This window comes from Pongo abelii, chromosome 16 (genome assembly GCF_028885655.2).
Source record: "Pongo abelii isolate AG06213 chromosome 16, NHGRI_mPonAbe1-v2.0_pri, whole genome shotgun sequence".
In the NCBI taxonomy this organism is placed as follows: domain Eukaryota; kingdom Metazoa; phylum Chordata; class Mammalia; order Primates; family Hominidae; genus Pongo; species Pongo abelii.
This window is the reverse complement of record NC_072001.2, coordinates 84,271,072-84,298,029: the sequence shown is the minus strand read 5'-3', so window position 1 is coordinate 84,298,029 and position 26,958 is coordinate 84,271,072. Positions and strand designations below refer to the sequence as shown.

At 47.7% G+C, this 26,958-nt stretch overlaps 1 protein-coding gene across 8 annotated transcripts in view; it reads right to left on the bottom strand.

Moving 5' to 3' along the window:
* CEMIP (cell migration inducing hyaluronidase 1) overlaps positions 1-26,958 on the bottom strand; it is a 172,287-nt gene that overhangs the window by 28,923 nt on the left and 116,406 nt on the right. For 7 of the 8 annotated variants that reach the window (XM_063716266.1, XM_024232768.3, XM_054531720.2 and 4 more), the window contains 6 exons: positions 26,594-26,785; positions 15,810-15,985; positions 13,344-13,553; positions 2,440-2,645; positions 1,629-1,698; positions 597-725 (listed from right to left, as the gene is read on the bottom strand). In XM_063716266.1, the coding sequence (XP_063572336.1) occupies positions 597-725; positions 1,629-1,698; positions 2,440-2,645; positions 13,344-13,553; positions 15,810-15,985; positions 26,594-26,785 (983 nt within the window). The remainder of the gene's footprint in view (positions 1-596; positions 726-1,628; positions 1,699-2,439; positions 2,646-13,343; positions 13,554-15,809; positions 15,986-26,593; positions 26,786-26,958) is intronic. The other variant, XM_063716268.1, reaches the window with a different exon arrangement.

The following is a 26,958-nucleotide window of genomic DNA, read 5'->3' as shown; positions in this document are numbered from 1 at the left end:
CTAGCTTGGTGCTGGACACAACAGCAGGTGCCTAGGAGATGTTGATGAGCAAATGAAGATGACTGAGGACTTTGTGTCCCATCTGCCCACTTAGCTCTGTGCAGATGCAGCAACCCATTCGTTTCCCAAGAAACAAGACAAGAGGGAACAGCATTGAGGATGCCAATGCTGCCTCCATCTTCCTTCAGAACCACATCTTGATTTCCTTCAGCTTATGGATCAGGCCTAACTTTTCATAGTTGAAACTATACCCAGCCCTGCCAAGTGAATTACAAACCAAATTCAGGTGCCCAGCTCAGGGGCCACCAAGAGAAGCTCTTCCCCCATCAGCATGAGTGAAGGCACAACTTGCTCCTTTTGGCTCTGGCCATATTCTCAGTCCATGCCCGTGCAGGAACCACCACAGGAGATTTGTGTGAAGAATGTGGCCAATGGCCTGGGAGGCCTCGCAAGGCTGCTCCATTTTCTTTGAGACCAGCATTAAGAATGTGGTTGTTCCCAGCTGTCGCCAACTGGCTGTCCCGGCTCTAATCATCTGCAGGCCTGGGAAGGGGACCGAGAGGCTGGCCAGAGAGGCGCAGCCTGGAAAGACTTACCCGGTAGTTGGAATGTGCTCGGTTGTTATAGAATTTTCCCAGTGGAATGTGCTCTGAATAACCTGGGGAGTACATTCCCACGGAGGGGCCCGTTGGTACGTGGTGAAAAATAAACCAAAATCCAGTTTCCTGTTGGGGAAGGACACAAGGGAAAAGCCACAGCGTTCAGCCCTAGAGAGCTCCTGGGCAAGATGGCCACACGGTCCACGCCGGAGGTGGGTCTAGTACCTAGCGCCGTCACCCACAGGAGCCCTTGATACCCACCCCCAACACACCTCCATGTGGTCCAGTCTGGAGGGAAAACAATGAAAATTAGAGCCCACCGTGACAGTTAAAGCCCTTGATGTGCTCCTACTCTATCAGACATGGCTCAGAACTGCTGTGTTTCAATCACTGCAGGGCTTAAACTCCTCTTCCTGACACACAATGGGGGGATTTCATGAGTGTTCTCTGCTTTCCTCTTCATTCTACAGATAAGGAAGCTAAGTTCCAGGTCAAGGTCAGGGTCCCATGGAAGGCCAGCAGCATGGACGGGTGGGTGAGAGCAGGGCTGTGTGGATGGAATGCTGTGCTGCTACCCTGGCTGCCACCTCCCAGCTACGTGTGCCCCTGGGCATGACAGCTCTTCTAGCCTTAGCTTCCTCCCCCATCAGATGGGGATAATAATAGTACCTACGTCACTGGGTTCTTACAAAAGTCAAATTATGTGAGCTTACAACACTGATGTGTCAGGTACCATTCTAAGCTAAAATCATGGCATTCTAATGATTTATTATACATAAAGCGTTCAGTGTTCACTATGGTCACCAGTATTATGAAATGACAGGGCTGTCCTTTAAAACCAAGTCCAAAAACACCCCCTGCCCCACCACCTCCAGTCTGTTGTTTTCCTCTTCACTGCAGCTAAGCCTGTCTGCATGGATATCTGGGCTTGGGGCTCAGAGCACACATGTTTCAAGGTAAGCCTCGGCTGTCTCCCTGACTCCAGCCCCCACCCTCACTTTCTGCCAAAGAAGGGATATTTCTGCTCACCTCAGATCCTGCAGCGGCACAGTTAATGAGGTTGTTGTTGGGATTGGCCATCCAGAAGGTGGACACAGCACTGCAGGGAGGGCAGAGATACCTGAGGTCGGATAAAGGGCCACCAGCGGTCATCCTGCCACATGGCGGGTGCAGGTTGGGCACTCTGATATTGGCCTGATAGTCTCTTATCAGAGATCTGAGAAATCATTGACTTGTTGATCTGAAACCCAGTTTTCTAATTAAAGTGTGGTGCTAGTTTAAGCACTTAAAATATTCGGAAATTAAAAAGAGCATGGGTCTTGAAAATAGAAGCAGTGTGCAAGTGATGTCTGAGATTGGCTCTAAAATACATGTAGGTCAGAAGAACCCAGGAAAGTAGCCCTTTCTAAGGGAGGGGCCCTGCACTTGGAAGGCTGACTGCACAGAGAGCTCTCACCCCGTCTCTCTGTCTCTCTCTCTAATATCTAGAAAAGGGTCCGTGTGGTGGGGGCCTCTGTGGCAGGCGAGGTGTCAGCCACTTCCTCTCATCAAAGAGCACTGTGTGGATCAGGAGAAGCCCCACAGATGAGAACAGGGATCCTCTTTGGACCAGAAAAATGCACGAGGCAAACTGAGAAGGGAGAAGGGAGAAGGGAGAAGACATCCTCCCTCCCGCCTGCTTTGCAGGAAACTGGAGCCCTAGATGGTTAAGGGCTGTGAGGCCCAAGCTGCTCAGAGCCCCGAAGTGCAGAAGTCTGGTGCTGGGCTGAGCTGAGTGAACACATGCTCACGCATGTACACCCCTTCCCCCCAGCACACAGAGAGGGGTCCAGGCACTTACTTGCAGTCTTGCCTGGGCTTGGGGATGTAGCCCGGATAGGAGTCCTCTGTGATCATCTTGCACATCTTGCTGTCACGGTCCGAGGGGAGGAGGGTTCCAGACTTCACAAGGAGGCCAAGACAGTGGTCAAAAGTGTTGCGTTCCTCTGGCCCATCTTCCGTGAAGAAGCAGTGGCCCAAAGAGTTATAGCCCACAACGTCCTTGATCTGCAGGGGTCAAGACAGGGGTGTTTCACCAAGCATCCAGTTATTCATGTGCTCATTCATGCATTCAGCAAACACTAAATAGTCTCATGTGCTCATTCATTCATTCAACAAACAGTAAATAGTCTCAGCTGTACACCAGGCCCTGGGAGGAGCACTGGAGGTTTGGAGATGAATATGACACACGTGATAGGCCTGGAGAAAGTGGGACAAGGGGTGGGATGGGGACTTTTTTTTTTTTTGAGATGAAGTCTCACTTTGTCGCCCAGGCTGGAGTGCAGTGGCACAATCTTGGCTCACTGCAACCTCCGCCTCCAGGGTTCAAGCGATTCTCCTGCCTCAGCCTCCAGAGTAGCTGGGACTATAGGCACGTGCCACCATGCCCAGCTAATTTTTTGTGTGTTTTTAGTAGAGACCGGGTTTCACAATGTTGGCCAGGCTGGTCTCAATCTCCTGAGCTCGTGATCCTCCCGCCTTGGACTCCCAAAGTGCTGGGATTACAGGTGTGAGCCACCGCGCCCTGCCAGGGATGGTGACTTTTAAAAGTCCTTTCCAGCTGGAGGAGTTGGGGGTGGTGAGGCTCTATAGGGTAGGAAAAGGGGCAAGATATCATACGTGAGAAGGTGAATCCAAGAGGAAGCCATGGGCTGGGCCACGTGCACCCACTCTGATGGAGTACACAGCTGAGTGCCTTGCGTACAAGGACTTACCATGGAGGGACTCCACAGAGGAGATCCCACTGAGTAAGGGTGGACGAAGGAACTTCATCTAGGAGCAGCACCTGAGTTGGGACAGGTGTGCTTTTTATTAAGACCAATATTGATGCTCCTTATTGTACCCTCATTCAGAAATCCAAGCCAGCTTGTTAGCCCAAGACACGCATCAAGCCACATTTGCAACAGCTGGGTTCAGAACTAGAAAGGGCTGCAAACTCCAGCTTTTTGGCTTCCTTCTTGGAATCACACAGTTAGTGGGGAAAGCAGAAAGAACACTTGCATGGATATTGAGATACCAGGGATGCAGTTTCAGCAGCACATCCAAGCAGCGTGGGGATCTTAGACAAGCCTCCTATCTTCTCTTCAGTCACTTTTTTTTCCACCGCAAAAATGAAGGACTTGAACTCCATGATCTCTGAAGCCCCTTCTGGGTCTGCATCTCTAAACTCATCAATCTCAGAACTCAGGTCTTCAGAGGGCCTGTAGCCTGGGCCCCACCTCCCTGTCCAATCCCAGACTCTGTTCCCAAGCATAACTGGCAAACAGGTACCCTGCTTCTGCTCAGACACTCCAGAGAGATGCTCACTTCCTTGCAAGGTGGCCTGTTCCACAGTGGGGCAATGGTGAGAAAAACCTCACTTATCTTACACCCTTCATCCCCACCCCTGGGTACAGACTGCCCGATGATGTCATCCACCAAGGGAGTTCCTGATTCCTGATGACATCAATTCAACCCACACCTATTCAGTACCTGCCACCATGCCAAGCACTGGAAAATCCACATACCAACGAGCAACAATCCTCCACCTACCACCCCAGCACTGTGAACGTTTCGAGAGGCTGTCCCATGATTGCAGGATGTTTAGCAGCTTCCCTGGCCTCTACCTACTAGATGCCAGGAAAACCCCTTCAGTTGTGACAACCAAAAATGTCTCCAGACATTCATTACCAAATATTCCATTGGGTAGGAGGGAGGAAGGGTGACAGAATCATCCCTGATTGAGAGGCCCTGATGTAGACATCACAGTTCTTTCCAGTCTTTTTTGTGTGTGTGTGTGTGAGAGTGTGTGTGTGTGTGTGTGTGAGTGTGTGTGTGTGTGTGTGTGTGTGTGTGTGCGTGTGTGTGTGAGACAAGGTCTGGCTCTGTTGCCCAGGCTGGAGTGCAGTGGCATGATCTCGGCTCACTACAACCTCTGCTTCCTGAGCTCAAACCATTCTCCCACCTCAGCCCCCCCGGGGCACTGGGACTATAAGTGTGCACCACCACGAATGACTAATTTTTGTACTTTTGGCAGAGATGGGCTTTCACCATGTTGCCCAGGCTGGTCTCAAACTCCTGGGCTCAAGTAATACTTCTGCCTTGGCCTCCCAAAGTGCTAGGATTACAGGCGTGAGCCACTGCACCTGGCCCAGGGTCTTTCATATGACAGCCACCTACTCCCCAACTCCCAGGCAGCCATTCTTTAAAAGCATCCTCAAACCACACTCCATATCCCAGCACTGGACTGGCCTCTTACACCTTTCAATCTTGCTGAAATCTCACACCATCCTCTATTCAATTTTAATTTTTTTTTAGAGATGAGGAAAACGAGACTCAGAGAAGGCAAGTGATTTGCCAAAGGTCACATAAGCCGTATGTACAAGGTCAAGGCGGGAAGCATGGTTTTCTGTGTCCACTCACTCCATAAGGGAGAACCCAACATACAAGTAGCTCTGTTCCAGGCAAGCTCTCTGTTCTTCTGAATAAACATCCTTCCCTTCATCTTTAGTAATAGGCAAGGGTGTGATCTTGAATCCTATTCACCTGTTTAATAAGTCAATCAATATCAAGGTCAGCCAATGGGACTGCTTTCCTTTCTCCTATTAAGCCCTAAAAGTTTGTTATAAATAGCCTGGACAGACAAGCATGGGAGAAAAAGGCAAGGAAATGTGGGCTTCCTGAGCTGGCCAGAACATCTGAGGTCAAGTTTAATGCCTTTAACTTTACAGAGGAGGATGCCAAGGCCCAGAGAAGGGATGTGGACGCTCCCAGGACGCTCAGCAACCTCATTCTGCAGCTGTGATCAAACTCAGGCCTCTTGCCTCCTGCCTCCTGCCCATAGCTCTTTCTAAATCTTAGGGACCCATTTACCCTGCTGTGTGGATCATACTTTGGGTAGTCTTTCTCTGAATAGGAGTAAATAATGAGTTACGCATATTCTTATTCTAAAAAATGTCAGAGAAAGAAATTCCCTCCTGAGAGAAAAAGCCTCATTGAAAGGAAGAAAAATGACCACTGTTTATTGGATACTAAATGTTTTTACATGTTATCTTATTTAAACCTCATCACAACTATGATTCTATAAGTGACACAGACTTAGAAAGTTGCCCCAAGTCACTTCTTTTGCATGGACTGAATTGGAACTTGATTCCCCATCTGTCTGAGTCCATAACCTGTGTGTCAATCAATACTCAACAATGCCAGAAAGAAAAAGATGCTCTCACTTTGGACTGCATTTCTTTCTTCTCATTAGGAGTGGGGTGAGGATGGCACACAGAATCAAGAGGGAAGCATGATAAGGCCGAGGACAGCCCTGGGGTGGGGGTAGAAGACACAAGTTACTCAGCCACAAACTTGCTGTGTGTGACCTGCCCAAGTGTCCCTGTGTGATGGGATGACGTCTAAAGTTTCTTCCAGCTCTAAAATTCTGGGATTGTTCCTCCTTAGAACATTACCCAGAGTTAAATATTTAAACTGTGACATAGCTTGGATGATAGATGTAGATAGATGGATAGATAGATATAGATAGATAGATAGATAGATAGATAGCAGATACATAAATAGTAGCTGCATAAACAAACATGCATATAGATTCACGGGTGGCCCATTCAGTCCCTATGTATGCCAACCAGAAGTAATATGTAAGTTCTTCCCCCCTTCTCTTGCACAAATTGTATTTTTCCCTTTGTCCTTCTGGATATCTTCCTACCTGCTGATGGTTGGCAGTCGTGAAAGCAATTCCTGAACGCTGTTTTAAGTCTTCACTTGTTGTTAGGTGTGGTCCAGGCATAAGATTGTGTACGAGAAAACTCCTGGGCTCTGCCTGACAAAGAGCTAGAAAGAGCCAGTAGGGACTGCTTCAGTGGCGGGGGAGGGTGTCACCATTTTATTTGGTTTATGATCTGAACCAGGACACGTTTGAAGGGAAGGAGGTGTGATTAGTAGTTAAGCTGGGACAACACGTCTAAAATGGACCATTCTGTGCAAATCAGGACATATCTGTATGTAATGATTTCCACCATCAACATGTATACAGCAAGTAAAAGAAAATGCTGTTTAAAACAAACAAATGCAGATAGAAGTGAACTTTACTTGTTTCTGCCTTCTAGGGTGGGTATGATATGATTTATGTTAATGAAAAACTCGACAACAAATACAGCCATGTTATAAAAAAGACTGGAATTTCCAATCTTCTGCCATTACTTTTTAAAAAAATTTCTTTTTGAACTGCTGAAAAGAAGATTGCCATAGAGTACAGGTGGTGGGTTATTTGTTTTACAGAGTGTCTTAATGAGTTTTTGAATATGCAAATTAAAACTGGGTGGAAGAAAAAAACCCGGACAACCAAATTACTCTGCCTAACAAGGACAGGAATGAGTTTCTAAGGCAGCCCAGGAGAGGTGGGGAGGAAGATGGGAGAATGAGGAGGAGGGGACAAGAACTCAACAACCAGGTTGGGGGTGGGGAGGGAGTAGCCTGGGGGGAAGCATTTGGTCTATAGAGGGACCTGTTACTCCATCTCTTACTGTTGGTTTCAGTGCTGATCTGTAATGTACCCCCTCTCCCTCCCATCTCTTACCCCAATCCACCAGTAAAAGCCCTGGGCCAATGAAACTTTTGTGGAAATCAAGGACAAGAGTCTGGGTTTCATATTTGGGCTCATATGGAAAGGAGAGATTGAAAATGCCTTTGCAACAATTATAAGAGTTAGAAAATTATGACAGTGAAAGAGATCTGACCTAACCATCTCCATCTTGCTTCTAACCTCCAAGCTATCCTTGGTCATTCCTGGGCGCAGGCCAAACTGACTTTGGGAGGAACTTAGTTTATAGTTTAACTTTGAAACAAAAACGATAACAGCCCCTTCCCGAAACAAACCCCCATCTTACACGGGGACTAAACTGCTTTTGTAGGACTAACAAATTAGCCTCAAGATTAGAAATTATGGTTTAGGAGTCATGTAGCTAGAGGCCACAAGATTCTGAACCTCCCTAACTGCTCCTGGGGACAACATCACTATTATAAAACCTAAGATTAGTGCTTGAGATATTTTTCAGATCTGGCACTAAATGGACCAGCTAGTGCCTCCCACATTGATAAACTGGCTCATCTGGTCTTGTGGCCCCCACCCAGGAACTGACTCAGCACAAGAGGACAGCTTTGACTCCCTATGATTTCATATCCGACCCCACCAATCAGCACTCCCCCTTTCCGACCCCCTAACCATTAAATTATCCTTAAAAACCCTGATCCCCCAACTTTGGGGGAGACTGATTGAGTAATAATAAAACTCCGGTCTCCCATACAGCCAGCTCTGCATGAATTAAACTCTTTATTGCAATTCCCCTGTCTTGATAAATCAGCTCTAAGTAGCAGTAAAGGTGAGCCTGTCGAGCAGTTCCAAGATGAGAGCAGCTACATGAATCAAGAATTGAGAATGTGAATTCAAGAAACTGAAAGAGGGAGGTAACCAGGAAAAACAGAAGCCTCTCCCACAAATCCCAGAGCTTTGAGTCCGGGAGAGAGAGCACTGGATTTCCTGCCAAAGACACATGGGGCTCAGCCATCTTTCATAGAATGCCAGAGGGAGGATGTGTCCCTGGGGCTGGGGCACTTGGGGACTGGCTGCAGTCCATATAGAAGGCACCCCTGGAGCAGTGCAGGGCACAACCTGCAGGGCCACATGTGGCAGCCTGTTGGGGACATCCTGGTTTCAAGCATCTTGTGGCTATTGGAAGCATTTATGTCAAAGATAGCACATTTTGAGCAATACACAAGGAGGAAAAGAAGGAAAGGGCATGGTTTCTTCTCCCATTCTCTGCCTTAAAGAGGGACGGGAGGAGGAAACAAGTAGAACCCATACTGAAGTCATTTTGTCCTTCCACAAAAGTACTGGAATGGATTCATTTCCTCCAGGAAAAACAGGAAGGTGAATCCCCCTATGTCCTGCCTCAGAGTTCAGAAACACATGTTAAGATGAAGTGGGGGCCCATTTTGCATCCTCCACCCCCACTATCCAGCCTACAGATACTGTGCCATAGAGCCTTCCTTTGAAGGCAGACTGCACCCCACATCTGCCTGCATCCTGCAGCTTTGGTGCTAACCATTGCATTTTAAGAAAGACACCATTGACAATATCAGTGTAGTGAGAAGCATTTTCCAAACTGTGTTACAGAACACCAGCTCTGTAAGATGCGAATGAGTTTAGGCATCACTAGGATAACCAAAGCTAAGCATGTATTTTTATTGCAAGCCTTTGCTCTGCTAGCACGCATCGTGAATTTCCAAAACAGGGAAAGAAGGCATGTATGCTGTGTTTGCCAAGGTCATTTAACTACAGAGGCCAGTCTCTTCTTGTTTGTTTGGATACTTGCTACTATCTCACAGAACCAGCAATGTTTACACAGAACACAGTTAGATACAGAGGCACACAGTGATACTATTTAATAAGTAATATTATTTAATATCATTGCTGACTATATCACATACATTATCTGGTTTAATCTTCCTAAAGACCCTTTGAAGTTAGTTCTGTCATCATCCTCACTTCACACAGGAAGGAACTGAGTCCCACAAAATTTCCATCAGTCCCCCAAGGCCATACTGGCAGATGAAAACACAGGTCTCTGTGACTCTATGTTCTCTTACCTCAATGTTCTACTGAAACCCACAATAACTGTTATATCAAGAAAGAGTTAGGAGTTGAATGAAGCAGGAGAGACAGCAGTGGGTGTGCTGAGCTTGGTGGTGACATTTTGAATGACATTGTTGAGAACCATCACCAAGGCTCAGAGAGAGCAAAAGTTGAGAAGCCCACATTTGTGTCAGGACAGGAGTAAGAAGCAGGAATTGGAGGAATTTCAGACCACCCTTCACAAGAGTTGGTGGTGAAGAAAGGGAAAGAGCAAAGGTGGCTGCCCAAGGAGGAATTAGGGATGAGGGAAGCTGTCCTCTGAGGATAAAGCATATCAGAACCTGTCTACAGGCAGCAGGGAGAGAGGAGCTCATGAGCAAGAGGCTACCAGGACACTGTAGGATCAGCCCAGAGCCAGGCTTTAAGGCACTCTCAGCTCTGCACACCTACAAATCCCTCTTTCTCCCAAGCCAGTATCTGCTTGTCTGGAATCTCTTCCTTCTTCAGATCAGGGATGCTGTTAGGAGAAAGGCTTCTGCGATGCTACTGAGTGGCCTCTGCATTCCAAATCAGGATCTTGTCTTTGTCTGTATTTGGCCTCTTTTTGTCCCATCAGCTAAAAACATCTTTCCAAACATAGTCAGCCGTGAGTAAATCCTTCAAGCCAAAATGAAGGAAGCAAATGTGAAATACCGATGGAGATCATCCAGTTCCCAAGGCAGCATCTCCGAATGTGGAAATCTCTGCCCCAGTGGCGGAGCATTTACAGGGTGAGGTGCCAATCCGTAAACCCAATTCCCATGCGGGGGATGGCTCTTGGAGATCTTAGGGAAGGGCACTGGAATGTGCTCCATTACCCTGCTGTCTGTCTGGCTTAAAGAGTTAGAGGCCTGCACTTCATCTAGATTCTAAGCCAGGACAATTTGGTTTTACCTTGGGAAGGCCTCAAGGGCTGCAGACTCCAAATCCTAACCCACCAGCTTGGCCATCAAGCTCAGCCCTGAGCTGAGTGAGGCTGGAGCCCTATATGGCCACCAAGACCAGGCTGTAACTGGTACCTTGGCCACCTAGTGTCTGGACAATGGCCCTCCCAGTTTGGCAGCTGGCATCCCTGAGAGCCAGGCTGGAGGGAGACCTTGGCATACAGTGCAGCAAGGGTCTTCTGGTTCTGAGAGGTTGTCCAAGGCTCTGGCTACAAGAACCCACCTCCACTGTGCTACAAGTGACGCACGTGGCTGCTCCAGATACAGCTCCGTGGGCTACCCCTGATCTGCTGCCTTCCCTCTTGCCCCACGCATCTCTCAATCCCCCAGCCTATCTTCATGAACTCACACTCCTGGCTCAAGGCCTATGCCATCTTTCCCAGCCTCTCCCAGCCTCTCCCAGCCTCTCCCAGCCTCTCCCAGCTCTCCCAGCCTTTCCCAGCAATCTCAGCCTCTCCCAGCTCTCCCAGCCTCTCCCAGCCTCTCCCAGCCTCTGCCAGCCTGCAGCCCTGCCAGGATGCTCACTCTCAACACTGCCCTGCTGGGTGTCCTAGAGTGCCCAAGGCCTCTGCCCCTGCCACCAGCCATTCTTGTGCCGCTTCTCCCTTTTTGAGTCCATTGCTGCAGCTGAGACCTGGGCTCAGCACTCTGAGAAAGGTTTCCTATTCCAAAGACAGCCAAAAACATTTCACAGGCATTTTCTAACGGAACCACCCTGAGAAGAAGCCATCACATTCTCCACAGCACGTGTGAGGAAACTGAAGACCTGCCTGGTTAAGTAGCTTGCCAGTGGTCACACAGCAAGTGAGTGAGAGAGCACAGCCCCACATCCACACTCCAGGGTGTGTGTGTGTGTGTGTGTGTGTGTGTGTGTGTGTGTGTGTGTGTGTGGTGTATTTTCCCTGAGATTCACAACAGCTTCCATTCAAACTGCTCCAGATCTGTAATTACAGGCTTCCAGTAATCTTAATATCTTTCTCTTTAGTAAAGTTAAATGTAGGTGAATTTAAGCTAAATTTATGAATAGAACTTCGACAAAAATGCTTAGAACAAGTAAAGCTCCAAAGACTCAGTGAAGCCTGTTATCTTTCCTAACCAATTCTACATTGTTCTCTTCATCATGTATCCCGACCTCCATCACCACCCTGTGTGAGAAAGGTGTGACTGCATCCATTGCACTGGGTCTGCAAATCGCATGAGGGAGCAGAACAGACCTGAGGCTTGCACCCAGGGCAAAGTGTGGGCCACACACTGGGCTGCATGCTTTCCATGTTCTCTGCTTGCTCAGTCCTGGAAGCAACCATGTAGGATAAGCAGTGCCATCCTCTCCATTTTACAGAAGCACAGAGCGGTAAAATGACTGGCCCAAGATCACATGGCTTGTAAGTGGCAGAACTCCAATCGCAACCCAGGAAGTCTGGTTCCAGAGCCCATGCTTATCCCTGACATTCTGAATTTATTGTAAATCTTGATGTCTTTCAGCTTCAGCCAGAAAACATTCTCCTTTCCTTTTTCCTTGAGACAGAAAAAAATACTACATCTTCCAGCAATGGCTCCAGCACAGTCCTCTACCACCTGCTGGGGAGAATCAGCCTTCATGTGTGGACAGCACTCCACATGAAACCCACTTGCATCTCATTCATCCTCATGACAGCCCTATGTATTTGGTGTTGTTTCTCCACTTGACTGAGCAGGAAACTGAGGTTCAGAGACATTAAGCTACTTGCCCAAGGTCCCACAGCTCACAATCTGTGGATCAAGCCCTTGAACCCAGGCCCCCCTAGACTGGGCTCCAAAGCCGATGATCTCTTCTCTTTACTCAGTGGGAGGTTTTAAATCAGAGCATTTAAAACACAGAAACAACAGACAATCCTTTATAATAGAAGAGTACATCGAATAGAACCACACTAGTGTCACACGGACAGCCTCCTCATTTTCCCATAACCATATGCCTGTTGGTGAGGCTCGCTCTGCTTGGTTTAAAGCAGGGCTTACAAACTCAAATGCCCACAGGGGCCAGCAGGCAATGAAAGGAGTGGCACCGGCCTGGGGTTTTACAGTAATTGTAACAGCCATGGTAGGCCCGCTGCACACTGGAGAACACACACCTGTCTTAGGGGAGGCAGCCTTGACTCTGCTCTAAGCCATTGTTGCCATGCAGGGATGCAGGATGGGCATTGCCAACTCATCCTACTTTTCAAAAGAAGCCAGGAATCCAGATTTTTAGGTAGAATCTCTTAATTTTTAAATGATGGAAACTAATTCAAATGTTTCTTTAACCACTATTTAAGCCAAACAAAACACATCGTGTAGCTGGATTCAGCTTGAAGGGTGTCATTTTGTGACATCCGGTTTTAAAGTTTATAGAGGATATAAAGTGTGGTTCATTTAAAGAAAGTCCAATTTAGTGTAAAATTATCAATTTAGTGTAAAAATGTTCAAATGTTTCTCTAAACACAGTATAAGCCAAACAAAACACATCTGGTTGCTAGATTCAGCTTGCGGGGTACCATTTTGTGATGTCCAGTGTTAAAGTTTATAGAGGATAGAAATGTAGTTGACTTCGAGAAAGGTCAATTTAGTACAAAAATTATCTGTGGAAATCAAAGACAAGCCTCTGATACACATGCCAATTTGTTAATGAGAGTATTTCTCCCAGCAGCACTTGCTCTGAAGGAACACTTAGTTCATCAGAAGAAAAAAAGCCCATTGTTGTCACCATCTCAAATCTGTTGGGTAGATACCACAGCCGAGTCTTGGCATGATCCCCCTGTCTGCAGTTAGCAGAGCTGTCATGCTGTGTGGCCTTGGAATGATCTCCAGATTTCATGTGATGCCAATGAAGTACATGAAAAACTGGACTCCCAGAAACCACCACAAAGTAATCACTTTCCCATCTCTGCTTGGTACCTTTGGTAAGGACAAACCTCTATTTTCTCCTTCCTGTTTGGTTGGTGATCTGCTCCCAGTTGATATCTTTCTGAAACCTGAGCTAAGGATGGTTCAACCCCCAAAGGCCCTGGATTAAGTGTCTACATCCAAGCACCCCTCCAGTGCTAACCATCCATGGCCCATCCCCAGAGTTCCCTGAGGGAAGGAGGTTCTTACCAACAAGCCATTGGAGCCATGGACTGTGACGCAGCGAGAGAATGTATGATGGATGGAGAGGTCCCTGATGTATGTAGGTGGGTCATAGCCTCCCCTTTCGTCTACATCACCGGCCAGGTGGAAGTGAATCGGGTACTGACCTATCAGCTGCTGTCCCATATGCTTCAGCTCCATGCCCTCCAGGTGTGCTGCCTTAAATCCCAGAGCAAACTAGGAGAGGAGAACCAAGAGTCAGAGGAGCCCATGAGGTGCTTTGTGATTTCCCTGGCTGGTGCCCATATTCCAAAGATGCAGAGGCATTGTTCTTTGTCAGTCCCCACCTAGTACTCAGTAAATCAAAGATATTCTCTGCAAATGGGTTAGAATGCCTGGCCCTTCTTATACTGTGGAAGACAGGCAAAGCACTGCTAATGACAGAGGACATTGTGAGGAAATGGAGTGCTTGGAAATGAGATGTTCTGAAGGGCTATGCTATAGCTGGGGCTCACTTTGAACCTCCTTTCCTGTCTCCCAAACCATCAAGTGTTATGAGCAAGGGATAACTCTGAGATAATCTGGAGGAGTGGGCTGGCAAAAAGCATGCCCTATGAGCATGGGGAATCCAGGTTACAGTGAACTATGGAGTAGCAAGAGCCTTTGCCATTGTCTCCCACCCAAGACCTTCTCCTAGCAGAGGGAAAGGGAACACCGACTCTGGAATCTTCATAAGCCCATGTTCTGGTGGCATGTGTGTGAGTGGAGGGGATGCCACACACTCACTTCACGATATGCATAGACCCATTCCTTTCAGGTTCAAGAAAACCACTTGACCACATGGAACTCCTGCCCTCCAGGTGCCCACCACGAAAACACAGTCTGAAAATGAATCCTGTCAAAAGTCAGGCTCAGCTAACCTCTACTAAAGAAGGATAATCTCGGCATGCTAACCATTTCTTCCAAAAATAGGTGTCAACTGGAGTGTCAACTCCAGTAGTGGCGGCCCTGGAGAGCTGTGTTGAGAATGATTCTGAGGGCTAGTTTGAGCTCAGTGGGAAAGAGTCCCCTGATCACTCAAGGACTGGTCTCAGGATTGAAAAGGGGGCTATAGCAGCTTGTGTAACATAGACCTGCTATTTCTGCTTTAGTATCACTAATGAGTTTCTCAACTGAGGACAGTACCGTCACCTCTGTCCCACCCTATACCCAGGAGATGACTGGATATATGAAGTGTTTTTGGTGGTGATAATGACTGGGGAGCGCTGCTAGCATTGAATGAGTAGGGGCCAGGGATGATAGAAATCCTATAATATAGGCCTATGTGACAAATAATTATCTCACATAAAATGCCAGTAGGGCCCCCATTGTGAATGCTGTAAGTTTCACTCCATTTGTCTCTTCAGTTCCGCTACCAAAAAGTCTTATCCTTAAAGTGCGTGATATTAGCTTTACAGGAACTGTCTTAGCAAAACTCCGAGGTAATATTATGCTATTGGCATTGAAACCAATTACCACATGAAGAAATTGTGGGTATCCTAAGCAATATAATATGCCCGGAAAAGGCACTTTGCATTGTGATATAAAAGAAATTCCTCTTTGAGCTTAATACTAGGAAAACGTAAGCACCAGTAAATTAGTACCGTTTTTCTATATTGTGCGGTAAGAACCCTGCAGCTCACTATGTCTCTTCTTTGTCTTGACTGTAGCCAGGAAACTCCCAGGTAAATTTAATGCTACAACTTCTTTTTGTTGTTGTTGTTGTTTTTGTTTTGAGATGGAGTCTCACTCTGTCACCAGGCTGGAGTGCAGTGGCGAGATCTTGGCTCCCTGAACCTCTGCCTCCTGGGTTCAAGCAATTCTCCTGTCTCAGCCTCCAGAGTAGCTGGGATTACAGGCGCCCGCCACCAGCCCAGCTAATTTTTGTATTTTTAGTGGAGACGGGGTTTCACCATGCTGGCCAGGCTGGTCTCGAATTCCTGACTTCAGGTGATCCGCCCGCCTCGGCTTCCCGAAGTGCTGGGATTACAGGCGTGAGCCACCACGCCCAGCCAATGCTGTGACTTATAGTTCCTCTCACCTGCTTATTGTTTTACCTATATGGTAATGGATCTATTGTAAATGTGACCTTTTGCAAGTTAAATGCTAGTTCTTTTAGGAAGTGATCAGGGTAATAATGAAGTAATCATGAAATAATGAAGACAAGGAATGAAGGCAATGTTGAAACAGTGTGGTGTGTACCACGTGGCTGAGAGCAGAGAGCTGTCTTTTGCCGAGTTAGCTCCATCATCTCTCTTATTCCCAGATATTGGTGGGGGGAGCTGCATGCTAATGGATAGTACATAAGACTTCTCATACTTCCAGAAGGTGTCCTCCCCTTGATCCCACCTCCTGTTCCCCCACCTTCATCCCTACCAAGAAGCCCCGTCTAGAGGCTGACATCATAGGAACTCTCCTGGTTGGGTTGAAAGACTCTGCCAGAAAGACACATACCTTGATGTGGCCCCCAAAGGTATCGAAGTCAAAGAAATTGCAGATGTGGTTTCTGTAGGGGTAGCATTTGTCCTCCATCTCCCCCATCACTATGATGTTCCGGCTCAGAAGCCCAACCTCCGCCCGCATGTCCACGCCGTCTATCTCCTCCCCGATGTGCAGGTACATTGGTTTCCCTGGGGCGGAAAGGGAGGAAGGTAAGCAACAGCAGGTACTGCATGCCCACTGAGTTCCGGGCCGCTGCCAGGTGCTTCTATGGCTGCTGCTTACTCATTGCCATGCCTGGTGTGCACAGTGGTCTCATGTTACAGAAGGATGAAGGTGAGGGAGGCGAAGTCACATGCCTGCCTGCAGAGCCAGATCTCACAGTTACACAGGCTTAGGTCTGAAGCCCTTGGCAGAAATGGCTAATTGTTCCCTAATATTTGTCTCCTCTTCTGCTTTTCAGTCCTAGACTCCTGCATTTTAGCTGGACACAGGGCCACCCAAGGGAATGACAATTCTCAGCCTCCCTGCAGTTAGGTGTGGCTGTAAGGTTTGAGAAGTGATAAGTGCCACCTCCAGACTACCCTCCTCTTGCTCTTTCCTGGGGGCTGGCAGGCCAGCCTCACCCATGCAGGTGAGCACCATGCCCCAGAGATGGCAGAGCAATGGGAGAGAATAAACCTGGTCTCTGGATGATACCGTAGATTGCCGATCTTAGGAAGATAAAACAGAACCCTTCTGCCTTTAAAGCCCCTGCTTTACAGCAGTGCAAATACATAATCTGTTAAAGCAGGCAAATCCCTATTCTGCTTACCTCAGCCTCATGTAGAGTGTGTATCTACAGCCTGGGGCTCCAGAGAGAGCCAGATTGGAGCTTCTGCGTCCACCACTGTGGCCTGGCTCTGGATGCCTCAGTGGTACCATGTGGAGCAGTGAAGAACGGCCTCCACTCAACTCTGTACTGAGCTCCTCACCATCCCTCACCCTTCCTCTGGTGTCGGTGGAGAGGATGCTCTCCCCACTTGTGCACTGACCCCTAGTCTCACCCCTTTCCATATCCTTAAGGCCCTGGACTCCCTCCACTAGTAATTTCATTTCTTCCTTCATTTGGGCTCCTTATATTCCGTCTTCAAACTTCTCTAGACCTTCCCATCCTTAAAAAAACTAACAAACAAAAGACCTTTTCCAGTTCTGCTACCCCTCCTAGCAATTGCCAGTCTCTCTCCTGCTGTAATCAGAGCCCCTGAACTTGTGGTCTGCACCTAACACCTCCGTTTTCTCTCCACTCTCTCCCTCCCATCACTCCACTCAATCTCGTGCCAAATGCAGTCCCTTCCCCCCACTCTGTGCAGAAAATGCATCTCAAGAATGGTGCAGGGTGACAAGAGTTCAAACTTTAGAACTGCCTTTGATTTATAGCCCCAAATTCTGCCTCCACAACAATCCCACACTCTTTTATAGAATAAAGAGATCTTAGACGGGCTCTAAATTCATTGGGCTCATCACTGAGGTTGCTGACCTGGCTTATGGGTACTTTCTCTTCCATTTGAGGATGCAATTACAGACAGCAATAACCTCCCATGTGGATTCCCAGCCTGAACCACACCACCTACACGGCTTGGCTTTTGCTGTGATCTTGACTGGAGCAATGGAGCACCAGCCTCAGCCCCCAGACACTGCCAGTGTTCACATGTGAAGGCCATGGTTATAATTAGCCCTGAGCAACACCCACTCCAGTGACAATGTCCTTGCTCTCTCCTCCACAGGAAGAGCTGACTCTTGCTTGCCCCTTCACCCTGCACGTATCCTGTGTGCCTACAGTGTTTCTAGGGATGTTTACTGTTTTGGGATTCTGCAGACTCAGTGAGATTGTGGGGTTTTCTTGAAGTATCTTATTCAAGATGTGAAATTGACGCAGGGCAAATTTGAGAAAATATCTCCTATGGAGTTGGTACTAGTTTCTTATCCTGCAGTAACAAATTACCGTAAACTTCGGGGTTTAAAACAACATAAATTTATTCTCTTATAGCCTTGGGAGTCACAAATATGAAATGAATCTAATGGGGATAAATCAAGGTGTCAACAGGGCTGGTTCCTCGTGGAGGCTCCAGAGGAGAATCCGTTCCTTGCCCTTTTCAGATTTGAGTGGCTGCCTGCGTTCCTTGGCTCATGACCCCTTCTGCTCTCTTTAATGTGCATCACTCCAGTTGCTGCCCCTGTCATCACATCACTTTCTTCTGACTCTGACCTTCCTATGTCCCTCTTTTAAGGACCCTTGTGATCACATTTGGCCCACCCAGATAATCCAAGATAATCTCCCATCTCCAGAGCCTTAATTTATCACATCTGCAAAGTCCCTTTTGTCACATAAGCTAACATTCATGGTTACTGAAGATCAGGACATGAATATATTTAGGGGTCATTATTCCATCTATCACAGAGTCCTCCTTTTTTTTCAGATACTGGGTTGGGTCTTGCCCTGTCACCCAGGCTGGAGTGCAGTGGTGTGATCACAGCTCACTGTAGTCTCGAACTCCTGGGCTCAAAAAATCCTCCTGCCTGGGGATCCCAAAACGCTGGGACTAAAGGTGGGTGCCACCACACCCAGCACAGAATCCTTCTTTAAACAAGTATCAGACATTAAGTAATAATGATCTTAGAAAGATTTCATTTACTACAATCGACCCTTACTCCCTGATATGCAGATGCCAAAAAGCTCTGTGCCCTGCCAAAGGGGTCAGGAGTGGACATCACACATGGAAGCTGTCAGGCCTTCGGTTTCATCCAGGGTTCTGACACCAACCAGGGGAAATGATATGAAATGAGTTAACTCTGCAGAATGCTGGAGCCCCCTCCTCCAGGGCAGCTCACTGAACATGGCTTCTCATTTGGGCCACAGGGCCATGTGTCTTTACAGTTCTAAGATCCAGAAGCAGGGCTCCCTCCGGCCACCCACAGAAAAACCTTTCCTTCCATCCCTGACTCATCTCCCATCCATCAGCTCTGTGGTCTTCAGTTACGGGGCGTTCCCAGGTGTGGGGGGCAGAATCTTTCTGAAATAGAGCTTTGCACTGGCTTCTGAGTGGATCCTGAGAGTGCACAGCAAACTTCACCAAGGAAAGGAAGCAGACTTCCCAAACTCCCCAAAGGGTTGAGCATGTTGAGGGAACAGGCACAGAGAGCAACAGGCTCAGTCTTGCCAGGCAGGGGATGGCAAAGAGGTCTCCATGCAAAACTCAGCTCCCCGTTTACCAGTCTAAGGGGTTGACACAGTGAAACCCCAACTCCTGTGGGTTCATCTCATCACTCCCACATACCCTCTTCTGTCCGGCCAGAGCAGACCATCATCCTTCCTTGAACATGCCTTTGCTATTTAACATCTCAGAGCTTTCATGCATGTATCTCCCTCTACCTGCAGCAAGCTTTCTCCACTTTGTCCCACTTAGCTCCAGTTTCTCCTTCTCAGTGATGTCCTCCCTGACCACACTCAACGTTAGTCTTTCCTTCTGGGAGTTCCTGCAGTGCTCAGCAGAGCCAGGAAACCAGGCCGAGCCTCCCCACCTCCAGGACATTCATCCTTCATCTTCCAACCATCCCTTACAGCACGTGCATCCTGGTGCTCTGGGTGCTTGTCTCAACTTGCCAGCATCCACCTTAAAATATGGTGTCCAGGAAGGACACTGACTAGAGGCTTCTGCTCTCGTAGGTGGCCAGAGGACCTTCCTCAGGGATCTGGTCTTGAACACGGCTGCAGAGATAAGATAATGTGATGGGGAGGATTGTGACTCTGGAGCCAGGCTGTGAGGGTCAGATTCCAACTCAGCTCACAGCTGTGAGTCCCTGAGCATATTTAAGCTCCTAGAACCTCAGGCTCTTCATCTATAAAATGGAGATAATAATAGCACATACATCAAAAGTTGGCTGTGATTGTTAAATGAGTTAATCCATGGGATGTGCTTAGAAATTAAGCCCCTGGCATATGGTAGGAGGCTAGTGTAACAGAAATGACACCTGCAGCTGTCACTAGCACCATCCCCAAGGCTCCCACCACTGGCTTCACACCTATAATAACGGGAGTTGGTAGATAGCAAATTTGGCATCTTTCTTTGTTCCATAGGGGAAGTTGGGCAGGGTGTAGGAGTGACTGTCAGGTAGGTGGAGGCACTGTGTTTATCAGACTCCTGTCAGCCAAGGAAATATAAGTCAGATTGAGAGCTGCAAGAATATTTCAGTCCCACAGCCATCTTCCCAGCTGCAGAGCTTCCTATCAGAACCTTTTACAAGACCCGGCCATGGCTGTTAGCTGCGGCAGCTACCTTATCTGTCCTGCTGCCGCCTTCACTGGCCACTCCCAGGCTGCTATCCGAGAGATGAGAGACAGTGTGTGCCTGACTCCCCCGCACCCCATCCTGCCTCAGAATTCTCCCACCAGCATCCACTCCTCCCTTCCTTCTCAAAGTACTGATACGTGAAGCCCAACCAGGGAAAACCAGATGTGGCCAAACTAGCCTTGTCTCAAATAATCCAGAAGAGCCATGAGCACCTGGGTGAGTGGGGAGGAGGCCTGGGAAGCAGAGGGGCTCTGCACAGTTGCCCTACACAGGGCTGCAGATGTCACCCTTCCCTAGTCTTTACTCTGCAGGTGTCCTGCTTCCACAACCCCCAGATCCCTCTCTACAGAGTATACAGGGTTCTAGGTACCCCAGGGTCAAGAGAACAAAAAACATCAAAGACCTTCCAATGGAAGGAGCCAGAGTGTGCACATGTAGCTCAGACCTAGCAGGACTCAGTGAGTCTGGTGGAGAGGGAGATGGGGCCTGACCTTCTCAGATCGGGTATGAGGACAAGCCCAGAGGGACTCAAGCTGGAGGGCCCCAGAAAGCAAACTTAAACCCAGGTTCCGCGCAGTCATCTTCAGGAGGAGACTTTGGGAACAATCGCCTTCACGGAGGCAGAATGAAGCAGCGCATGTAGTCTTGGAGCCAGATAGCTCTGAGTTGGAATCCTGGCTCAGCTGTTGACTTGCTTGACCTACATCAGTGCCGCCCACTAGAACTTCCTGTGATGAAGGAAATGCTCTATTCTGGGTTGTCCAGTATGGTAGCCACTAGTCACCGGTGGCTACTGGACACATGAAACCTGGCTGCTGTGACTGAGGAATCAATTTTTTTTTTTTTTTTTTTTTGAGACAAAGTCTCACTCTTGTCCCCCAGGCTGGAGTGCAATGGTGCGATCTCGGCTCACTGCAACCTCCGCCTCCGAGGTTCAAGTGATTCTCCTGCTGCAGCCTCCTGAGTAGCTGGGATTACAGGTGCCTGCCACCACGCCCGGTTAATTTTTGTATTTTTAGTAGAGACGGGGTTTCACCATGTTGGTCAGGCTGGTCTCGAACTCCTGACCTCAGGTGATCCACCTGCCTCAGCCTCCCAAAGTGTTGGGATTACAGGCGTAAGCCACCACTCCCAGCCAGGAATAGAATTTTTAACTTAATGTAATCCAATTTAGACTTAAGTAGCTACATGTGGCTGGTGGCCACCATATTGGAAATTAAATGTCTAGATATTTAATTTCTATCAGCCTCAGTTTCCTCATTCATGTCATGAAGAAAACAGTAGCCCCTACTGTATTAGGTTGTTGTGAAGAGTGAACAAGATGGTTTATGTGAAGTCCTTGGAATATCACAGAAAACGAAATTCATGTTAATTCTAGCTAATAGCGGCATTCTTTAAAGGTGTGGGGGGTGTTCACGGGCAAAGTGGGGAGGTGGTAAAGACAACAGGGTGGAAAATCAAGGGAGGGGAGTTCCAATTGCCACACTGTGAGGTGTTGGTAACCATACTGCGGTTGACAAAATTTTGAAATATTTTTTTAGATGATTCATGCATTTTCATTACTATGTTACCCCCATCTGTTTCCCATCAGAAAGGCCTTAAGGGAAATGCAAACAGTCCTGTAGAAAGAAATCTGGGAGCAATGAGGAAGGAGGACCCAGGGAGATCGTGTCCGTGTCTGCAGCCAGCCTGGGGAAGAGAAGCCTTAGAGATAGCTGTGTCCCTAGGTGGGTGGGTTGGGCTCACAGAAAAGGGAGAAGCAGGTGGAGTCCTTGATCCTGTCAACAGGGAGATGGAGAGCCAGAGAATGGGCTTGGGGATGAATAGGAGGAATGTGAGCCTCTCCAGAACAGACAGACACAACACAAACACACACACACACACATACACACACGCGCGCGCACACACACACACACACACACATGCACCCCTACCTGGGGCTTTTCTGGTGCTGTTCACCAGGAGCTGCTGTTTTCATGGGGGCCTCACAGCTCCTGGGCAGAGCAAAGGAGGTGGCTGCTCCGAGCCGAATGTCCTTAAGGGAGAGGAGGTAGGCTGGGGTGGGGCTAATGCGGAAACAAGCACAGGCAGTGCTAACCCCAAGAAAAGTGGAGGGCGTTGAGGTGGGCGCAGGATCTTCTCCACTTATCCTCTCCCGCTTGGTACTCGGGGCCTGGAGCTGCCCTCCTGCATTCTGTCCAGGTTTCAGGGACCTCCAGAAGCAGCTGACCCTGGCAGTCAAACGTGATCAAGAAGAGCAGCTCTCCTGCATGGACACCCCAACCCCACTGTAGGCTGAGGCAGAAATGCTCTGATGCACACAGATTCTCCATTCTCAGGGCCACCCTCGGCACCACAGCTGCCTTGTCAGGACCTGCTCAAAGTGAGATCTCCCGTGCAGGCCTTGGGGTGACCCACCCTGGGGTGCAGATGGGGACTGGTCTGAAGAAACCCCGAGCACCTCTCCCTGGAATGCCCTCCAACCTCCATGCAGGTAAGGGCTCACGGTCAGGCTTCCACCCTCCTAAATAGTCCAAATGCTACCCCAGGCCCATGGATCATCTTCAAGTGAGCAGTGACATCAGCTCAGATGGTCTGAATGCCACTCCTGCCAAGAGTCCAGGGGGACATCTGACCTCCCAGAGGCTTCTCCACAATTGTCCCTGGGTGACACATAGTCATTCAGTGAAGACCCAAGGGTTTAACAATCATTAGGAACTTGCTTTTCTTGGCTCCCTCCTATAAACACAGATCTAGACAGTCTTTCCCTGCCAGGGGAAATCCAGTAGGCTTGTGCCCTTCAGTGACTTCCCTGTGCACTCAGAATAAAGCCCCTAACTGCACCACAGCCCCTCCCTCTCTCTCGAGCCCCATGCAGCTCTCCCATTCTCTACTTCAGCTACTCCGGCCTCTTGGTAGCTGGAACACCTCATGCACCCCTCAACTTTATGTTCCCCTGTGGCAGTACTTCTCCCTAGGTAGCTTCTATTCTGTCTCAGCTCAGTCACTCATTCCTCTGGGAAGACTCACATGCCCGTCTGTCTTTGCCAAATCTCCCTTTTCTACACTCCCAGCACCTCCCATATTCCACTTTGATAGCAGTTGTCATCGTTCTATTTTGGAATTATATTTTGATTGGAACAATACTTCGGTGGATATCTATCTTCACTGCTGGACTGCAGGCTCCCTGACGACAGGGAACGTGTCTATCTTGCTCACCACGGCATATGTAAACCTGGCACATTGCCTGGCACATTGTATGTGTTTTCTTTCTCTCTTTCTTTTTTTTTTTTTTTTTTCTTTTTTTGAGACAGAGTATCGCTCTGTCACCCAGGCGGGAGTGCAGTGGCATGATCTCGGCTCATTGCAACCTCCGCCTCCCAGGTTCAAGTGATTCTCCTGCCTCAGCCTCCTGAGTAGCTGGGATTACAGGCATGCGCCACTACACCTGGCTAATTTTTGTATTTTTAGTAGAGACGGGGTTTCACCATGTTGGCCAGGCTGGTCTCAAACTCTTGACCTTGTGATGTGCCTGCCTCAGCATCCCAAAGTCCTGGGATTACAGGTGTGAGCCACCGCACCCGGCCTGTGTGTGCTTTCTAATGGCTTGTTGAATACATGATGAAATGCTCCTGCCCACCTCCTTGTGGAGGAAGGGTGGGGCAAGGCCACCTGCCCAGCCTAAGGGTGGGGGAAGTGTGCAACATGCACACTCACAGAGATGGCATCCACACCTTGAGGCACTGGAGACATGCAGAGAAATAGCTGCAGGCCTATGACAGACCTATGTTCATTAATAATGATGATAGTCGGGTGTGGTGGCTTATGCTTGTAATCCTGGCATTTTGGGAGGGCTGAGGAGGGAGGATCACTTAAGCCCAGGATTTCGAGAACAGCCTGGGCAACATAGTGAGGCTCTGTCTCTATAAAGCAATAACAATAATAATAATGATAGAAATAGTTTGCTTCTCTCTCACTACAACACCCTCCACCTGCATGTCCCAAAGGAGCAGAATTGGTATAAATTGCTGTTAGCCACGCCCCTTCCTCCTTTCCCATCTTTAAGTATAGCTGCTAAATTATTGCACCTAATGGTAATAATAAGAGCTAACATTCATTAAGCACTTACTATGTGCTAGGCAATATTGTAAGTGCCTCACACATACAAACTCCTTTAATCCTCACGACAATCCCATGAAGTAGCCACAATCATCGTCTCCACTTTACAGCTGAGGAAGCTGACATAAAGAAAGATTACGTAATCGTCTAAGGTCATACAGCAAATAACTGGCATTCCTGGAACCCAAATTCCAGGTGTCTTGTTCCAAAGCCCGCGTTCTTTATTCTATTCTGCCTCTGCCAAACAAAACCCAAACCAAAAATGTCTTCTTCAAAACGTCTTCATAGAATGTGACCAACAGCATGTCCCCATCTACTATTAGGAGTCAAACTGCAAATAGCCCCACACAGAGCATCTTTGCACAAAACTGCTCCCAGCATTGCTGCTCACATTGTTGTGAATATCTTTCTTAAGAAAACCCCTGTGGCAAATTCCTCAGTGGCTCAGAGCTAAGGGAAAGTTGTCCCTGTTGGTCTTCTGGGCTCCTTGTTGCCTTCCTTTCAGTGGATAATGATAGTTAAGTAATTTGTGAAGTTTCTTTCTTTGCTCTGGCTTCCAGGTAGCTTAGAGATAAAGTTTATTGTCTATTTTAGTATCTTATGCTCTTCTGCTAATCTCAGTCGCCTCCCCCTCTGCTTTTGCTGAATTTATTCTCTTTCCATCTTTTTTTACCCTCATTGCCAGATTTACTTGGACTTGTGTTTATGGTAAGATACCCTGAAACCTTTTGCAAATAATGTAGGGGTTCAAACATTGTCATTTGAAAAAGCAGACTCTGTTACTTTGTCAAGGAACAAATATCTAGTCATCTCGGCCTCTACCCACAAGCTGCTGCTTCTTTCCCTCTCTTTAGCTACACTCACCAAATCACCATCTCCCTCCAAAACACGTAAGCCGTCTTTTTCAGGGTCTGAGGTGTAAGGTGGGCACCCTGACATCACAGCCGCATTGTTTGTGGACTGCCTCTGCCACATGACCTCTAGGGCCCGCCTCCCCCATGAGTGTTAACATAAGGGGACTGAATTCCATCAATGTTCTCAGATTTTTTAAACTTTGCCTCCACAGATTCTTCTACAAGCACATCTCAGGCAGCCAAAAAGATTGTGTTGAATTTTATGTTCTGTGGGTTTCTTTCCAAAATAATAGATATGGTGAGTATATTGGATATGCTTTCTCAATCCATGATCTTTCTCCCAACCCCATATTCTAATACTTCTCCAGGTGGTGTGGTCCTGTAGCATGTGATATTTTTAACACCCCTTAAGTTCTGATTCCCCTTTCTTCTGGTAATACATCCCAATTTTCCTTTGGGGAATGGCCATTTATCCATTTGATGCAGTCTTAGAAGAACTTTCAATGACAGTTCCTGCCTTTCCTAGCCAAAGGGTGAGCACACAAGCCACCAGCCCAAGCAGATGCTCTCTCCCTGGAAGGTGACTTTTGAGCACTATGTCTCATGGCCTAAGCATGGTTCTTAAAGATGATGCCTTAAGGATGCAGTCCATTAGTTCCTGCTATGCAGATCCCAGAAGCTACCCTGTTCCCTGTCCTTTTGGAGGTTAGTTATTCAGCTTCTCATTTAGTTCTCCAAGTTGAATAGCCTCTCAATAAATTCCTGTTTTGCTTAAGATAGTCAAGTTGGATTCTGTTGGTAACAACCAAAGAACTCTAATTGATACATAACTCCCCCTACTAAAATAATTGACCTGGATTATATTTGAAGGCTCTTTTTACCTTCAACAATCTGTGATTCCAGTAACCTCCAATAACATAAATTACAGTACATCTAAATCAAGATTTAGGAGAAGAAAAAGAAAAACCCCAAACTCACAGATACAAGAGATTAAAAATTTTGTAGTAGATTGAATAACTGTCTAACAAATATTCACTTCCTCCCCCTCAAACTTGGTAAGAGACATATGCTTCCCTAGCCTATTTGTGTTGTGCTTTACCATGTGACTTACTTTAGCCAATGGAATGTGAGTGTGAGAATGTGCCATCTTTGAGCCTAGGCCTTAAGAGTTTTGTGTTTCTGCTCACCACTAGGAGTTTGCAATCTCCCCCATGAGAAGAACATGTTTTGGGAAGAATGGGAGTCATATGGAAGTGACTTGAACCCAACTCTCAGCCTGGAATCAGGCTCAGTCTAGAGAAGCTGATCCCTAGACAACCTGCAGATACATGAGTAAGAAATAAAGACCTGTCACGAGGTTTTAAGATTCTTTTTTGTTATGCAGCATTATTGCAGCCATAGCTGACTGATACAGATTTGTTGTAACTTCAGTTTACTTTAAGCCTAACAATTTTCAGATTCATCCAGTCTAGGAAGGGATTAGTAAAAGTCCTACCTGCCACTTTGATCTGGTTGGGGGAGCAGGATCTGCAGGGAAGCACCTGGAACTCTTCTGCCTGGTACATGGAGTAATCAGTACTGGCAATGACCAGGGTATCTCCAGGTTTCCATGACTGTACATTATCCTCCAAGTTCAGAATGGTGCTGTTCACATTGGTGTCAATGGTGACTGTGAGTTTGGGCCTCACTGTAACCCAAAACAGGAAAGACTGAGATAGAGCCCTTTGCTCTTGGCAAACTTTTGGCTACTTCTTTTTTCCCTTCCCCTCCCTAAGTAACTAAAAGCCAGGTTTGCCTATCCAAAACCTAAATCACTGGCCTGCTCCATCCCACTCTTGGTAAAGGTTTTTGAAGTCAACA